Source organism: Parus major, chromosome 5 (assembly GCF_001522545.3).
Source record: "Parus major isolate Abel chromosome 5, Parus_major1.1, whole genome shotgun sequence".
Lineage (NCBI taxonomy): Eukaryota > Metazoa > Chordata > Aves > Passeriformes > Paridae > Parus > Parus major.
This window is the reverse complement of record NC_031774.1, coordinates 55,946,190-55,962,686: the sequence shown is the minus strand read 5'-3', so window position 1 is coordinate 55,962,686 and position 16,497 is coordinate 55,946,190. Positions and strand designations below refer to the sequence as shown.

The 16,497-nt window shown below is 46.3% G+C and overlaps 1 protein-coding gene across 3 annotated transcripts in view; it reads left to right on the top strand.

Annotated features, from left to right (window-relative positions):
• Positions 1–9,746, top strand: part of SYT16 (synaptotagmin 16) — a 73,353-nt gene extending 63,607 nt beyond the window's left edge. For all 3 annotated transcript variants that reach the window (XM_033515259.1, XM_033515258.1, XM_033515260.1), the window contains one exon: positions 1,073–9,746. In XM_033515259.1, coding sequence (XP_033371150.1) covers positions 1,073–1,386 — 314 coding nt within the window. In that variant the 3' untranslated portion in view covers positions 1,387–9,746. The remainder of the gene's footprint in view (positions 1–1,072) is intronic.
• The last annotated feature ends 6,751 nt before the right edge of the window (positions 9,747–16,497 follow it).

The following is a 16,497-nucleotide window of genomic DNA, read 5'->3' as shown; positions in this document are numbered from 1 at the left end:
CTGCTTTGGAGACATGGAAGTGTTTTCACACCTGAAGTGCAATTTCACACCTTGTGTTGCTCAGTAGATAAGAGTGTAAAATAGCACATCAAACGGGAACAGAAGAGGATAGAAATGCTGCAGACAAGAGATGGAGGCTTGTTATTTATTTCCTATCTTCAGCACACTCTGAAATAATACTCACTTGCAGGAACCCAGGCACAGATTAGGAAGGGGTTAGCAGGGGACTTGTCTACCCAAGCAATCTGTCACTGTCATGTGCAGAGCAAGGTGAAAACTTACACTGAGCTGGGTCTGTGGAGCACTGGGAGCTCTGACACCACAGTATTAGCTGCCACATAACAGAGGAGAACTGATTAATACACGAGGCAGCAGGAATTTAAAGAGTAGATTTACAGGAGCACTAAATTGGACCATCCCTTCCTTGTATTTGCTAAGTCTGTTTACCCCTTGTATTATACACTCCTTAAATTGTAAATAAAATTGACCTTGAGTCCACCAAAAAAGTAACATGAGAATTTGGAAAAAATATTAAACTGTCGTGGGAGATCAAATAATTTCACTGTTTATGCAGGTTTTTTTTCCCCCTCTTTTTCAAGACCCTTAATTTTTTGGTATCTCAAACAACAGATCATAGAGAGTGGTGGAGGGGCAAGGGAAGCCTGAGTAAGACAGCCCCAATGAGGCTTGATTGTGAGGGAGAGGAAGGGAAGGTGCAGACACCATTTGAAGTGGAGAATCCATGGAGATGCTCATGGAGTTTTGGTTTGTCTTAGACAGGTTTGCTAGGACTGGATAGCTGATATCCTGTTCTTTCCAAGAGAGTGGGGCTGAAACATGAGTCAGTTTTCTTTTCTTCCCAGCTGAATATGAGAAAATCCAAGAGGTGCTTTCATCTTCTGTTTCTCATCCCGTGGATTTTACCAAGGAGCGCCATCCAGCCCTCGTGTTATTCACTGCAGACTAAACTGCTCTACTTGGATGGTTTTGGGGGTTTTTTTTGACTGTCTGGGCCTTTCATTTAGCCTGTCACCTGCACCAAACATGTAATCTCCTGTTTTTTTCGTCTTAGATACCTATGGGAAGCTCTGCCTGCGCAACTCAGTGGGTCAGGAGATGTCCCGCTGCAAGACCTCCATCCGCCGGGGCCAGCCCAACCCCGTCTACAAGGAAACCTTCATCTTCCAGGTTGCCCTGTTCCAGCTCTCAGACGTCACCCTGCTGATCTCCATCTACAACAGGCGCAGCATGAAGCGCAAGGAGATGATCGGCTGGATCTCCTTGGGCCAGAGCAGCAGCGGGGAGGAGGAGCAGAGCCACTGGCAGGAAATGAGGGAGTCGCAGGGGACACAGGTCTGCAGGTGGCACACGCTGCTGGAGTCCTAGCGGGGACCAGGGCAGCCTGGGCCAAAGGGCTGGCTCCCCTGGCTGTCTGCCAGCAGGAAACAGCTCTGGCAGGGCACACAGCTTTAACCTGCCCGCTCAGTGCCAGCAGCCGCGGTTATCAAGGCTTGGGAAGAGAGTTTAGCTCTTGCCTTTCCGGCTTGCCCTGCATTTTCTACATGCAGATAATTAACCCTAGTGAGAAGCAGTGGGAATACCTGCAAAATCCTTTCCTTGGTCACTGTCTTGCTCATTTTTCCACAGGTTTAATCACCACAGACTGATTCTGATGTGATGCTGTTTTCTTCTGGAGTAAACTCTCTCTCTTCCCTCTCTCCCCTTATTTATATTAATGAAGTTTGTAAATATTCTTGCCACGCAGATAGCTCACAGAAAAGCTAACCTGCATGCAGATCACATCCTCTCCCTTTTATTATTGTGTTTCTAAGTCCTAGAAATGAGCATTTGATACCACTGTAAACTGGATGATATATTTTTCAGGCAGCATGAGAAAGCACTCTTGAATTCTCTGTCAACTTTTAAGTGCCTAGACATTACTACTGTTTTTCTGTACTAAAAATTGATATAAGGACTAAATACTACTGGTATTTTTAATTAGGCACCCTGTGCACTTGTTAGCCTGCATTGACATAGGTTTGCACAAGAGATAACAAGCATCAGTTTTATATTGCATTATACAATGCATGTTTAGATGTTTACTTGAAGTTATGGCTTCTGTCATCACAAATACCAAAAAAAGACCAGAACAAACTGCACAGCCACCTTTGTGCCTGAATCACTCCTTTCTGCATCGTTTTGCCCATGTGTTAATATGACTTTTAGAAGTGAGGTTCATTCAGAAAAGCAATTCTGTGAGCATTACAGGAGAGAGCTTCAGATCCCTGGTGTTTCTGTGATTCAGCAAAGCACTACTCAGTTTTCTGTGGGATCTGCTGCAAATCTCCTGTGCTATCCTGTGATATCTCCTTGGGATGTGGAGGGGGACTGGTTTTGGCATGCTGAGCAGTAGAGGATGCCAGACCATGTCACCTAACCTCGGGAAGGAGCTCTCTTGCAGGCCAGGAATGGGATACAGAGGGGCTGCTGGCTCTGCTGAACTGGAGAAAAGAATTGTTCTTCCTGCCTCCAGCTGAAAGCAATGCAAGGAGCAGCCTTGCTGGATGAGGTGATGATGCTGTCACGTGGTTACTTTTCAGACCACACTGTCCTTTTCCATTTTAATCTCTTTTCCTGTCTCTGTAAGCTGAAGTCATGGAGATGATGGATAGAGGATGTGTCTCAGTCTGCTGCTTGGCTAAGTGGTTGTTGCAGTGCTGTGTGTGACACAAAGGAGGATGTTCATCCTCAGTGGAATGCAGGCAGTGAGGTGCTGAGATCTCCAAATGCTATCAGCTGCCCAATCTCTCATTCTCCACAGTCTCTAGGAGAGGACTGTCTTTTCTCCATTCCTGCTGATGACAGCAAGACACTGGAAATATTTTGCTGAAGAGCTTTGTTTGTACTGAATCCCTTCATGGTTTGGTTTTGCCATTTACTGACACCTGGCACCAAATTCTGCCTCCTCCTTCACCCACAGCCACTTCCTTCACTTCAATGGTGCTGTGGATATCAAACTAATGCAAACTTTGGCACTGGCTGTTTGACCAGAATTGGTCCTTGGTGCTGGTTTTTTGTCACATCCAGGCTAGACAGGCCCTGAGGGCAGTGCTGTGACACTCACAGGTTATCACTGGTGTCACACAGAGGCTCTGTCTGTCCTCAGGAGGCAGACAGAATAATCTGCACTGAGAAGCACTGCTGGAACAGGTGATACAAGTTATTCTGCAGACCATGCTCTTGTATCTTCTTATCACCTGTCTGAGCATCACTTTTCCAGGGAGACTGGTGGTTATCCTATGCAGGAGGGTTCTCCTCCACTGTCTAGATAAGCTGGCATGTCTGCTTTGCACTACTGGGGTTTTATAACACAAAGAAGGGTGTAACCCAAATGCAGCTCATCCAACAAATATATTCTTGACTGCACTGCTAAAGCAATGCAAGAAAAAGTGAACATCTGAGTGGTAACCAGCAGAATAGAATTTCATTTATCATACACTTTCTTCCTGGGGAAAAATAAAAAAAAAAAAATAGAGGAAACAGCCCAATTCAAAAGGTACATTTGCTGATTCCAGTTGTTTTCCAATGTCTCCATCCTTTTTGTCCTGAACTGCATAAAATGTATATGCAAGTATTTATAATTAATTTTATTACCTGGAATGTATGTGTGTGTAATAAATTTACTGAGATTCTCTTCAGAACTTCTTGAACCTGCAAAGTCTTGCCTGTGTTTCATGATTAGCTAAGGAAAAAGTGTAAGTTCATAATACAAGTCAGCAGTGAACTGGAGATAACCCAGTTTCATAACAGCATGATTAAAAAAAAAGAACCTAATGAAAAAGTTCATTTTAAAAAGCAATGAAGTACACTGGGTTTGGACTTCCATGCTGTTTTCACATTAAGATCTTTTCTGAAGATATGGCATTAAGGGAATTGAATTTTAGTATATAATTTCATTGTAGAGTTTTTGGAGTCAGAGAAAAGCAAGTGAAAATGGCTTATTTAGAGTAAGTTAATATCTAAGCAAGTGTTAAAACTTTGCTGTCCAAGGGAAGCAGGTTGCTACGTCCTTGCTGCCACATTTTACCCTTCTTTTTTATCAGAAATTTTTGGAGGGAGGGAGTAAGGGCTGTGGCAGGGGGACCATTGTGCCAAAACTCTTGGGACATCCATGCCTTGAGAAGTGTTTCTGTGGGGTTCTTTATGTTCCTACCAAAGCAATGGAGAAATCTAGGAATCTTGGGATGAACGAGGTGCTGGGGGTACTTGTGCTTGCTAGCTATATTTTGGGATTTTTATTGCTTTTCTGGTTTATTTTTCCTTCCATTATTGACTCTGTAAAATGGAGGCTTTGCAGCAGCTCTGGCATATTCCAAAGCTCCTCTAACTCTTCCCATTGACAGAGTGAATTAGTCACTGCTAATATTGATACAGGCTGGGCTTGTGCTCCTGGTCTTTCTTATGTAAACACCACTGCCCTTTTAGTCACTGCTTCAACCTCTTGTTTCCTTTGGAAGTGGCTGGCAAGAATGATTTTCCAGGAAGTTTTCCATTCCTTGGGAATCCTGTCCTCACCTGACTTGCAGAGGGCTGGTAGACCTTGTGCTCCACTGGCCTTCTCCATGGGGATGCTGATGGCCTCTGCTTCTGTGGGGGTCCAGGTGGGGAGAGAGCTGTGAGAGGGCCATGGGGTTTCAAAGAGCAGGATAGGAATGGATAACCTGGTTCCAGGGTGTTTGGGCACTTGCAGGTCTAGATTATGGATGTTTCCTAATGCACTCATGTCTTCTAAGGTAATTCATTCCCTTTTGACACCACTGTTTGTAATCCCTTTATAGTTTATTTTAATTTTCTTTAATTTTTTTTTTAAAGCCTGGAAATGTAGAAAGATATTAACTGCATTGGGCCAGAGTATTATGGGCAAGTGCCCTAGATACATCTCTGTATCTTGAACAGCATCGTTCAGTTGGTTGCAGTCTGTTTTTCCATTGTTCTCCTCAGCCAGCATGCCCCTGTCCTGCCAAGCTCTCTGCTGCTATTTGATTTTTTCTTTTTTAATGTTTATCGACAACAGAACAGAGTGATCTCACCGTGTTTATATTCCCCATAATAAACGGCGATCTTCAACTGATGCCCACAGAAATGAGTTCCTCTTTTAGCCCACTGAGCTGCAGCAATTGCTCACTGATGTGCCCATTTGCAAAGGCTTTATCTGGATGATCTTCTGCTTCCTTTGATTTGTCTGGGTTTCCTTTTTACCGCTGTCTTTAATTAGCTGGACCCTGCTGTGGCCTGCCCGTTCCTGTTGCTCTGCCTTGTCTGCCTTTCCCTTCAGGGGCAGTGTGGGTTGTGCAGCTCCCGGGGTACATGGACAATGCTTGGGTGTATTTTTAGCAGCTGCAGATCCCGAGGAGTTATTTGGTGCTTTACACAGCCCACTGATCTTCAGTCATGGATGTCGTTAGAAGTTCCTGGATGCACAGATCCAAAGGCTTCCAGCTGCTATTGATCATTTTCCCAGCATAAAGCTGAAGGTGGCAGCTTGGCAGAGGAGCAGGCATTTCCTCTGGTGGCAGTTCATTTTCCCCTTCAGCTGGAGCTGGCAGTGACCTTGGAGCTGGCGTGCCTGCAGAGCTTGCTTTCCGCTCCCATATTTATCATCATTTTTAATCTGTGTGATCACAGCACTTCATCTCTGCCTCTCAGCTGCCTTCTGCCCTTCAGCACGAAAAGTTGACTGAAAGGCTGAGCAGAGAATATGGCCTTCTCCATCATATTATCCCCTCCCAGAGGGGTCAGCTCAAAGTTGTGATGCTCCTGACCAAGCCCTCGCCTCCCTGCTCTCTTGTCCACTTGTGGAGTTTAAAGTTGGTTGGTTGGGCTGTGACATCTCAATATTTACAGAGTAGTGACACCCATTCACCTCAATGTGGACCAAGTTAATGGCAGAAGAAACAACCTGTTCTGTATTTGCTGTCTTCCTTGTCTCATGGGCATTGTGTTCTGCAAAAGGACAAGAGAGCCTGCAGGAATTAGTATGCAGGAACATCCTCTTTCCATTTAAAATGTGCTAAGTGTGATGTTTGCAGCTATGGTTTGAGGGGAAGAAACAAAGCAGCCAGGGTTTGTAGAGGAGCTCACACTTTGAATGAGGCAGGTTTTTCCCTCCAGCATGTGATACCCCAACAAATACATTCTCATATCCCAGGAAGCAGTGCTGGCTCTGAGCTCATCTGCTTCTGTGATACAAGCAGCCAGAAGCTGACAGATCCTAAAGCTTGGAAAAGCATCCAAGATAATTCCACAGAGCTGGTCTGGGTGTTTATTTGGGATCTGGTGAGGATTTAACAAGCTGTCATGCAAGAAATGAAAACCCCAAGCAGTGGTGGGAAGGTGGTGGCGGGGGAGAGAGGCAGGAGGGGAAGGCTCTTGGTGTGCTCATGCTGCTGTAGAGCTGGGAATTTGCTCACTCCCTACTCCAGGAATCAGCACAGCCGGGCTGCAGAGGCATCAAGCCTGAGCTGAAAGCCAGTTTCTCTGCATGACTCCCGAGCTCCAGATCTGCTGAAGGCATACAGCTTTTTTATTCAGTGCAGAGTGAGCTTGTGTCTTCCTGCAGCCTACGCTGTGGGCCCTAAGAAATGAATGTGTAAATATTTTGTCTCTCACAGCAGCCCAAGGTCATCTTTCTGGAACAGCAAACAGGCACAGAATCCAAAGAAGATCAGTCTGTCATATGAGTAAGGTTAGCATCTGCACTTACAAATGACAAAGGCTATTAATCCTCATGCTGTAATCCCCAAGCTGTTTGCCAGCTGGCAGCAGGAAGATGCTCCTGCTCAACCCACACAGCTATCCATGTTTTTTCACCTTTATAAAGAAGATATAGGTCAATATTGTAGCCTCAATAAAAAAAACTTGGTAGGTGCCATTCATCTCTTTTGTCATTACAATCCCTCTCCACTCCACACAAACTCTCTATACAAATGAAGGGGTAAGAGGAGAGCTCTGGGCTGGGCTCTCCCTGTGCTGCTTCCTCAAAACAGAAGGCTGAAGGTGAGGGTTTTTTCCCCTCTCTTCTGCTCCTGAGTTTGTCCTGGGTGGATGAATTTTGAGTCCTCTCTGCAAAGCTGAACAATCTCAGCAAAACTCTGTCACTAAACAGGTCTTTACACCCAGAGCAGGAAAAACCAAATTCTTGCACAAGGAAGACAAAATTCCCATGATAGGACTTTTTTTTGGTCTTAATTTGGGAACCTGCATAGGATTTGGGTATTGCCCATGACAGGATCATAAAGCCCTGAATCCTCTGAGGTATCACTGATGGAGCAGAAGGAAGGCTGCAGGTAGTGATGCAGGTAGGCAGTCTGTGGTCTCACACACCAAAAGCTGTTCGGTCACTGGGTTTCCTCCAGTGAATTTGAGGCAGCTGGGGTTGGAAGCAGTTGAGGAAGAAACACAAAAGCCAGACAGGAGCTATGAAACTCCACTCAGATCTGTTACTTGCTCATCTCTCAAGGAAATTGGAAAGCAATATTTAAATTTTTTTAAATTTTTTTTTTTGCTTTAACAGAAATCACAGCTGCTTTGGCAGCTGCAGGTGTGAGGAGCTAAGGATGTTTGCTCCTCACTTCTGTATTTCCTCTGGCTGTAGTGGGGCACATCAAACAGACACCAGATACTCTGGAGATGTTTGTCCCCTGTAGTGTCATTCCCAGTGTGGGCTGATATTACTGAGAAACAAGAGACAAAAACCTGGTATTGGCCATAGGTGAGGAACAAGGATTCCGGGTTCTCACAAAAGCAGAATTCTTCCTGAGCCCCACAACCATTAATTAGCTGTGACCTCCAGAGAAGGCACTTAATCCTGCCAAATACTTCCCTTCCCCTTCATTTCTCTTAGGGTAACATTGCAAATTTCTCTCTTCATTAGCAACTAGGATAAAAATCATATAATTTTGCCAGCTTTCCTCATCCCTGTTGTGTCTTGTTAACACTTTCCAGGTGTTTTTCCTTCATGCTGTCTCCATCACTGCATCGCTCATCCTCTCATTAATATCTACAGAGTTCTGGTCCAAGGCAGGTCAGTGCCTGGTAGCAATATTTGATGTTCATGGTGCTCAGGATAAAACCTGTCCTCTGATCCCTTGTCACTACGTGGCACCTCAAGCACAACTTTTCCAATTTCTCTGGTACCACATCTCTGCTGTACTCCTCTGCTGGCATTGCTGTGGTTTGTGTCTTGCTGGGCTGTATTCTCAGCTGTAACTTCATTGACTTTTTTCCCAGCAGAGAGTTTTGTTTGTCAAGAAGAGTAAATGAAGTAATCATTTGGTAGACTTAGCATTTAAATACTGCCTGACATTTATATGTGTGTGTATATATAAAAATGTTTTTTATGGCTGAGTGCCGCGGGACATTTGCATGAAGCACATCTCAATGTATATTTGACTGTTGATTTAAATATATGGTATGTAATAAGTTATTTTTAGTGTGTATTGACTTCTTTCTATATTGGAACAATATACCATCTCTGGCAGGGCTTTGTTGTCTCTCTGTTGCAGGCACAGCTGGACACTGAGGTGTGTCCTTGTCCTGTTTCCTCCTTGTGCTCCATGGGGTGGGAGTTGTTCACCTCAGGAGCTTTGTGGGTGGGCAGACATCTCTCCTGCCACAGGAGAGTGTTGTGAGCCTCCTACTGCACCTCCCTCCTGGTGCTTGGCAGAATATTTAATATTTCTCCTTTCTCTGCTGTCATCCCCTCAGCACAGAGAGCTGCTTGGTGCTCAGAGTGATTCAGCCCCGTGGCTGAGGGAGCACCAGGAGCGATGGAAATCTCAGCTCCTCTTTCCCAGCCTGAGATCACAGAACCACAGAATGGTTTGGGTTGGAAAGGACCTTAAAGACTATCCCATCCCAACCCCCTGCCATGTGCAACCTCCTACTAGACCAGTCCAACCTGGCCTTGAACACTTCCAGAGATGAATATCCACAACTTCTATGGTCAAGCACAAAATTTATCTATTAATTGTTTGGACAAATTAATAAAAATGCCACATCCCCAACTTTAGTTGGTGCAGAAGCAAGGCTTCCAGAGCTTGTATTTATTGTTGAATTATTTCTATGGTAAATAAATCTGTAAAGGGGGAACTTTTCCTACTGTGAAGGTTATAAGAAACAAACTCATATGTCCTATTTGCTTTTGTAAAGCTCAAAGATTTGCACTGTAAGTTGTACCTTGAATAATTGTACCTTGAATCTAGTTACTGAATGGTTGATATTGACTGGTGAGAGGCCACTGGGATGGTGTGAGCATTGTTTCACTTGCTGGGGATGTGATTGAAGGAGATATATGGAGTGCAAAACTGTGATATAAAAGATGAAAAATACAAGGAAAAGATGTTTGGATATTTAACTGGAAAACTGCTCTGGGTTTATTCTTAGCTTTTCATGTAGTTGACAATGAAACATTTTTTATTCTACTTAAGTGCTAATGTGCATGATCATACAATATATTGCCTCTTGCTAATTATATGCTGTGTTAGGAATACTAATGTCTAGATGATATCTGACTGGAAAAAAAAATCAACATTAAACCCAGCTTCTGCAGAATTCTGGGCTGAAACTACCCCTGCACACACACAGCTGTCCACACCTTAGCCACAGTCTTATTTTGTCATGGAGAATGCTGCTGTTACAGGTTTCATCAATAAAATAGAAGCAGATGGCTCATGTAGACATGCAAACCCAACGTATCTTCCTTTTTGTTCTCGCTGTGAAGAGCACAGAATGGAGTGAATATGCATCCAGGAGAGGGGAACGTGTTTTGTTCAGAACAGGGATGCAGGTGCCTGGTGCATAATGCAGGACTGGGAGGAATGGGAAATATCTGCCCTGCCCTTGGTGCCCCTGCCCATCCACATGGACACAGGGGCCCTGTGGCAGCAGGCTGGGGTGTTTCGGGGGCTGGAGGGATTCCCATGTCCCACTGATACCCTGGAGTGGCCACCTGAAACAGAGGTTAGACAAAATTAAGGGAATGAAAGTGGGTATTTATTGGAGGCATTCACTGGGTACACCTTGGGCAGTCAGAAGCTTTCCAGAGGCTACACCCAAGATGGACATGACAGCCACAGGTTTTTCATACAGTTACAAGTTTGGTCCATTTACATAGCAGGGGTTAATCCTTCAATTACAATTTCAGGCAATGAAGTCATTTACTCCAAGTTTTTCCCCCCCCAATTCACTGTTGTTTGCATCTCTCAGTGCCTGAGACAATAAGGTGTCCTTGAGTTTCAGACCTAGAGAGGAATTGTTTTGTGTGGGTAAAATGGGAGAACAGTAGCAGACAGGCTGTGGAGTTTAGAGTTATACACTAAAGCAGAACAGGATCTGAAAAATATAAAAGCTAAATCCTAAGGCATCACCATCATGTCTCTGCTTCCCTCTGCATACAGCCATTCAGCCAACTGTGTGGGGAAGGAAAAGTGCTGGCTATGCCTTTGACATCTGCTCTTCCCTGTTCTCTCATCCAGCCCTGGCAGGAGCTGGGGAAGAAGCCCCTCAGCCCCCACTGTGGTGGCACTCTGCACTCAGCATTTCTCCTACACCAAAGATGTGTTGGCACCTGCACCAGGGCACACAGAGCCAGTGTCACCTGTGTCCCTGCTGTGAGGAGATACCAGCCTTGCTGACACCCTGGCCGTGGGTGTGGGGCACAGAGGGATGCCCCATCAAAGCTGGGGTGGCCACTTGGTGGAGAAAAAGGTAAGAGCTCAAACGATGAGCTGGAGAGGTGAAATTGTGCCAACAAAGGGTGTGTCTGTATCTGGTGGCTACTTTTGTTTGCACCTACCTTTGGTCATGTCGTATTTGTGAGTGGTTTACTTCTGGTAGGTTGCAGTTGTAATACCTGCCCACATTAAAATGGAGAATGAAGGAAGCTAAAAAATTCCCAGATTGGTGACTTTGAACTGGGGTTAGTTTGTTCCTCTCAGAATAGCAGTGCCATATTCGAGGGAGACATGAGAATCCACGATTTCTGCAGCCCTGCTGGCACCCACAGGGTTGGCTTTCCAGGACCAGCCCTGAAATAGAGTTTCCTTTTCTGGCAACAGTTGGTAGCTTCAGTGCTTGGAAACCTCAGCAAAGGCACTTAATATAAGACATGTCTGAGGACACAGAAAACCCAGCCCAGGGCCCTTCCTCTTAAAGACAGTGGAGAACTGGTATATTCTGGGAGGCTCAGAGAGAAACTAGGGAGTTTGGAAAAGCTCACCCTCCTGGTGTAAACTGGAGATGAAATACCTGTTTTGCTAAGGGCTGATGTTTGTGGGTGACCAGGCTCAGCTGAGAGGGCTGGCAGGGGCTGTGGGGTGGGCTGGGGGTTGCTCTGGGTTGCAGCAGCCTCCCAGCAGCTCCTCCAGGCACAGAGAGGGATCTGCAGAGCCAGGCACACATCCCTCAGGGGTTTGGGAGCTCGGGTGGGTGCTGCTGCCAGGGTCTGAGTTGGTACCAGGACAGCATTTTCCTGGCTTGGTTATCCTAACACTGCTTCACCCTGTGCATTTCCTGAAAATTCACTTAAAATTCTCTCTGCCCAATCAACAGCCTCAATTCCCCACCAAGTCTCCTTCCCAGTAACCCCAGTGCCGAGGGATGCCGGTGATGGCTCTGGGGGACTTGGGCACTCTGGGAGCACCACGCTTGCCTTGCTGTTCCTCCAGCCTCACCCTGTCCTTGTGGGAGTGTCCTCAGCCCCAGGTGGGTTTTCCCAGGCTGATCCCCAGTTCAGGGCTGACCAGCACGGGGTTTGTTTCATTCCCTTTCATTCAGACTTGCCTGTGGCCCCATGTGAGCTCAGCACACACCACGATGAAGCTGCTGGCACTGAACTCAGCGAGGGGCGACTGGGCCACGGGTCTTGGTGCCAGCACTTGGTCAGCCTGCCCAAAATGGGGCTGCCTGTAAATCTGGTAGTAAAAGCTCAGGTTTTCTGTGAGCTTGGTGTACAACACCACCACACAAATGCAAGGGCTCAGCACTCCACTTGCTGCTCCTGCTGGGACACCACTGCTCAGCACGAGCACGTGTGAGCTCCCGGCTGTGTTGTGTTTTATCCTTCTGATTATCCTGTCCTTCCTCCAGCTGCATTTTAATTCTTTAGAATGACTTCATCCCTTGGCAAAGTACCAAGTGCTGTTTTGTCAAGACATCCTTTTTTTTTTTTTTTTTTTCCCTTCATCCTAATTTTGACCACTTGGAAAAGTCACATTTTTAATGTCAGGAAACTAAGTTTTGAATTTCAGGGAAAGAGTGATATCATTTTTCACGAGAGGGTGAAAGCATTCCCACTTCTCAATCAGCTCAGTGGAGGCTAAAGCTGAGCTGTCTGCCATCTGTCTCCTCGCCAGTCTCTCTTCCACCACCATCACTTTTTAGCAGGTTGGCCAATTTCAATCACATTTGAGAGCAGGGTAACTGTCTCAAAGACAGTTATGCTTCTACAAATTTTGTCAGCTGGCAGAGGATCATTTCCAGAGAAGCAGAAAGGAGTGGGTTTGATGGCCAAGGGTCGGTGAGCTGGTCCATTGTGACAGCTCCAGCATGTGCTGCCTCTGTTGAGCTGAGGGTGTCCAAGGGGACATGGTGGAATTTGGATGGGGATGTGGGGAGAGTGTAGGGGGTAAAGAGCAGAGATACGTAAGAAAATGAACTTCATTTTTTCAACTCTTCCCTAGCTTGTTTCAGAAGGTTTTTAAAAGTTTGTCTCAAATGTAAAAAGGTAAAATAAATGATCAAAAAAATTAATATAACAATAGATTTTCTTGTACAATGAATTGGAAGATAGAGGAGGAAAATAGTGTTCAAGAACAGAAAGAGCTGGTCTGCATTTTAGATGGAGGCAGGATTAGCCTCCCAAGGAATCTGGTCCCTCTGAGGCTGGCCAACCACTGGGAGGCACAAACAGGGTCCAGAAACTGGAGCTACTCATCTTCATTTGCTGTGACAAGCCATTGTCTGGGAAAGCTTTTGAGGGTCTGTGTCTGCTGGAGGCAGCTGAGTGGGCCAGACCAAGGATAAAACCTAGCCCAGGATGCAGCTCCTCACATCTGAAACTTCTCAGGTACAAATGCAGAACATTTTGAGTGCATTTTAGCTTTTGAAAATACCTTCTGCATGCTTTGTTTAGAAATACAGCACCTGTGTAGGTGTATGTGGCCTGGGAGGGCTGGTGCTTTATACACACATCTTTTAAAAGTTTGGTGCTTGAATTCAAAAGGGCACATTAATTTAATCCATTTTTCTTTAACACTTGACTTGAGGAGACATAACTGCTTAAAAATGAAGGAACTGATTTTTTTTTTCCTGATTCTGTGAGACAGTTAAAGTAAATGCTAATGTTCTGGGGTTTTATATTTCCAATAGCTCTAAACCATTTGAAAACATGTATTTGTTATAACACTGAATATGTCAGGCAATCCTGCTTTCGAAGGACTAAAACAAAAGAAAAAAGCTGCTCTTCTGTTTTCTGCCAGGTTTTATCTTGTGCAGCACACATTTAAAGTCTTCTGAAATAATATCCCTGTCAATAGACACTTTGGTCCCAGTTCATGGGTCTGTTTAACTTCTGCTGCACTAAAACACAGTGGGAGTCAGCTGGGCAGTGATTCCTGACCTGGCACAGGGGAAAACCCCTCTCCAGACAGGGAGGGGAGGTGATTTCTCGTGCTTCCATGGCAGGAGGAAGGAGATGGGATGGGGTGAGATGGAGCATCTTCTCTTCTTCCTGATGGAGGTCCCTTTGAGGCAGCAGAACAGTGCTGGTTAACACTGGCAGGGGATCTGCTTCCCTGCATTCTCTGCCCCTTGGAAAGGAGGCAAAGAAAAGCAGCTACACTTGGATTGTGGGAGGATTTCCTCAGGGCCCATCAGGGGATGGAAACACTTCTTGGATCCAGCTGAGGAAACACAGCTGACCTTTTGGCTGTAAATTATTGCCTGCTAGTAAGTCCTGCTCGTGTGCTGACAGAAGAGGGGAAGGTGTGTCTTTGCAGTAGAAATTGTCTTGAATGTTTAAAAATAAAGTACAATAAATTTCACTAAGATTGGAGTGAGTGATGCTGTCGTTCATTCAGCTCTTAGGCATGGAGTAGGTGCTTCTGTGTCTTCCTTTTCTATCTCTGCTTACAGAAGTGATATTACTGAATTAATTACAACATCTTTGTGAAGAGCTGAAGAATCGCTCAAGTCTTCAGTTCAGCAGTAGAGAAATGTCAGATTCATCTCACAGCAAATTTAAAATTACACCAACCCGAACTACTGCTACTGGCAGCATAATAATAAGGCAGGTAATCAAAATCAATTAAGTTCCAGTGCCTTCCTATTGTCCCAGAAAATTCAAATTTGAAATTAGTTGGAGTTTCACTTGACTTCTCAATAAAAGAAGAGGAGCTTCAGAGATAATTGAAGTAAATATCTGGCCACGAGTGATCTTTCCTCAAGCTGCAAAGAGCAGGGGAGCCATGTGTGCACATGTTTGTGTACACTGGGTGCCAAATGTCAGCCAGGTGATCCAAGTCAAGGGAATAACTGATCTGAGGCTGCTGCATTGTGCTAGCTGAGTCTCAGGCTCGCCAAGACCCAGTTTGTTAAAATTTGGATGAGATACTGATCCAGGTGAATTCCAAATGCAGTGTGCCTCCATTCCCACTGTCTAAGACAAAGCCTGGTGCAAAATCTTCTGCAGAACCTTCATGGAGCAACCAGAGGGAGGGGAACTCCCTGTGTCCTTCCAGCAGTGACATGACCAGATAGAATATGTATTGCACATCTTATAGATCACAGGAGAACAGGGAATTGCCCAGGAGCTTCAAACACTGTCCAAATGAAAATGTTCCTATTGCACCTTGCCTTGTTTTTGGCACTGTCTGAGCCTTTGAGTCACCTTCAGCAGCAGGATGGGAGATGGCAGTAGTTGTTTTGGAAGTGCTCAGGGTAAGGCTGGATGGGGCTTTGAAGTGTCCCTGCCCATGGCAGGGGGTGGCACAAGATGATCTTTAGGGTCCCTTCCCAAACCATTCTGAGATTCTGTGGGCTGGACTGAGTGAGTGCTTGGATAGGGAGGCTGTGGATGAGCGTGAATCTGCGAGGAGCAGCAGTGTCATCCATGGTAGTTGTGAGGAAATGGATACAGCTGGCAGGTGCAGAGGAAAATTTATGGTCTAGAGATGTTTCTTCTTGGAAAAAAGTCCTGATGAAAGCCCAGGCTTGGTGCTGGGGCTGATCTAAGCTAGTGTTGTGTCATTAACTCCAGTGCAGCCATTGGCACCAATCTGGCTGTCCAGAAAAACTCATCTGGTGCAACTCCTTTTCACTCTGGGAGTGACCCACTTTTTCCAGGGAAGCTCTCTACACATAGCTGGTGTGTTTTTAAAAAAAATCCTTTTTTTTTCCCTTCCTATCTGCCAGAATTTACACACAGAGTTTGACTTTCAGGGAAAGGGATTTCCCCTCTTTCTGCACACTGTATTATACAGGTAACAAATGTTTTATTGATTCATTTTAATCTTTTTCTGGGCTTTTCTGGGTGGACCTTGGTTGTGAGGGTAGGCTGAGCCTGGTGTCCCACCCATTGCCCTAAGGAGGGTGCTCAGGAGTGAAATCCTGCTGTCTGGTTGAGACAGCATTACCCCACAGTGACCTGCTCTTTTATTTGGGAGGAGGTCTGGGTTGTTTTGCTTGTGCAGCTTTTTTTCCTACAGCAATCCAATTTCTGGCCATGGGATCATGGCTGTAAGTGCCAGGGTGGGACCCAGGGCACTGTGGTGGGTCATCCTGAAAGCTCAGGGGAAAAAGTGGGCCAGGATCTGATGGTGGGAATGGAGGGAAAAAGGAGAATTGTAAATCAGGAGGGAAGGGGAACATCACGCAGTGAGAGAGCAGACGAGCTCGGCTCTCTGCCAGCAGGACCGAATTGGCTCCTCTCCCTCCAGCCCTCCCGGGCACTGGGTTGTGTTTCTCCCAGTCTTGCCCTGAAGCGAGCAGAGCTCTCGCTCCCTGGGCACCTCCGCGGCTGCCGGCCCGCTCCGCGCATTCCTCAGCCCGCCCTGACGGGAGGTTTCATGGTCGGTCTCCCTTTGCCCGCCACCTCCCCGGGCTGCTCGCCCCTCCCGGTTCTGGCGTTTCACGTCCCCATCCTCTGCCGCGAGCCCCAGGCAGCTCCTCACCGCCTGTCCAGCTCGGAGCCGCGGCACCTGCTCCATCCTCCGGCTCACCCCGCAGCCCGGCACGGCACAACCCGGCGCGGAGCATCCCGGTGGCGAGACCTGCTCCTCCCTCCTCCCCTCTTCCTCCTCCCTCCCTCCCTCTCCTCGCTCCCTCCCCGCGGCCTCGAGTCGCGCCAGTGATGGAGAGAGCGTCACCGTCTCCTAGCAGCGCTCCTAGCAACGCTCCTAGCAACCGGGCAACATCTGCTCCCGCTGGACCAATCCGCGC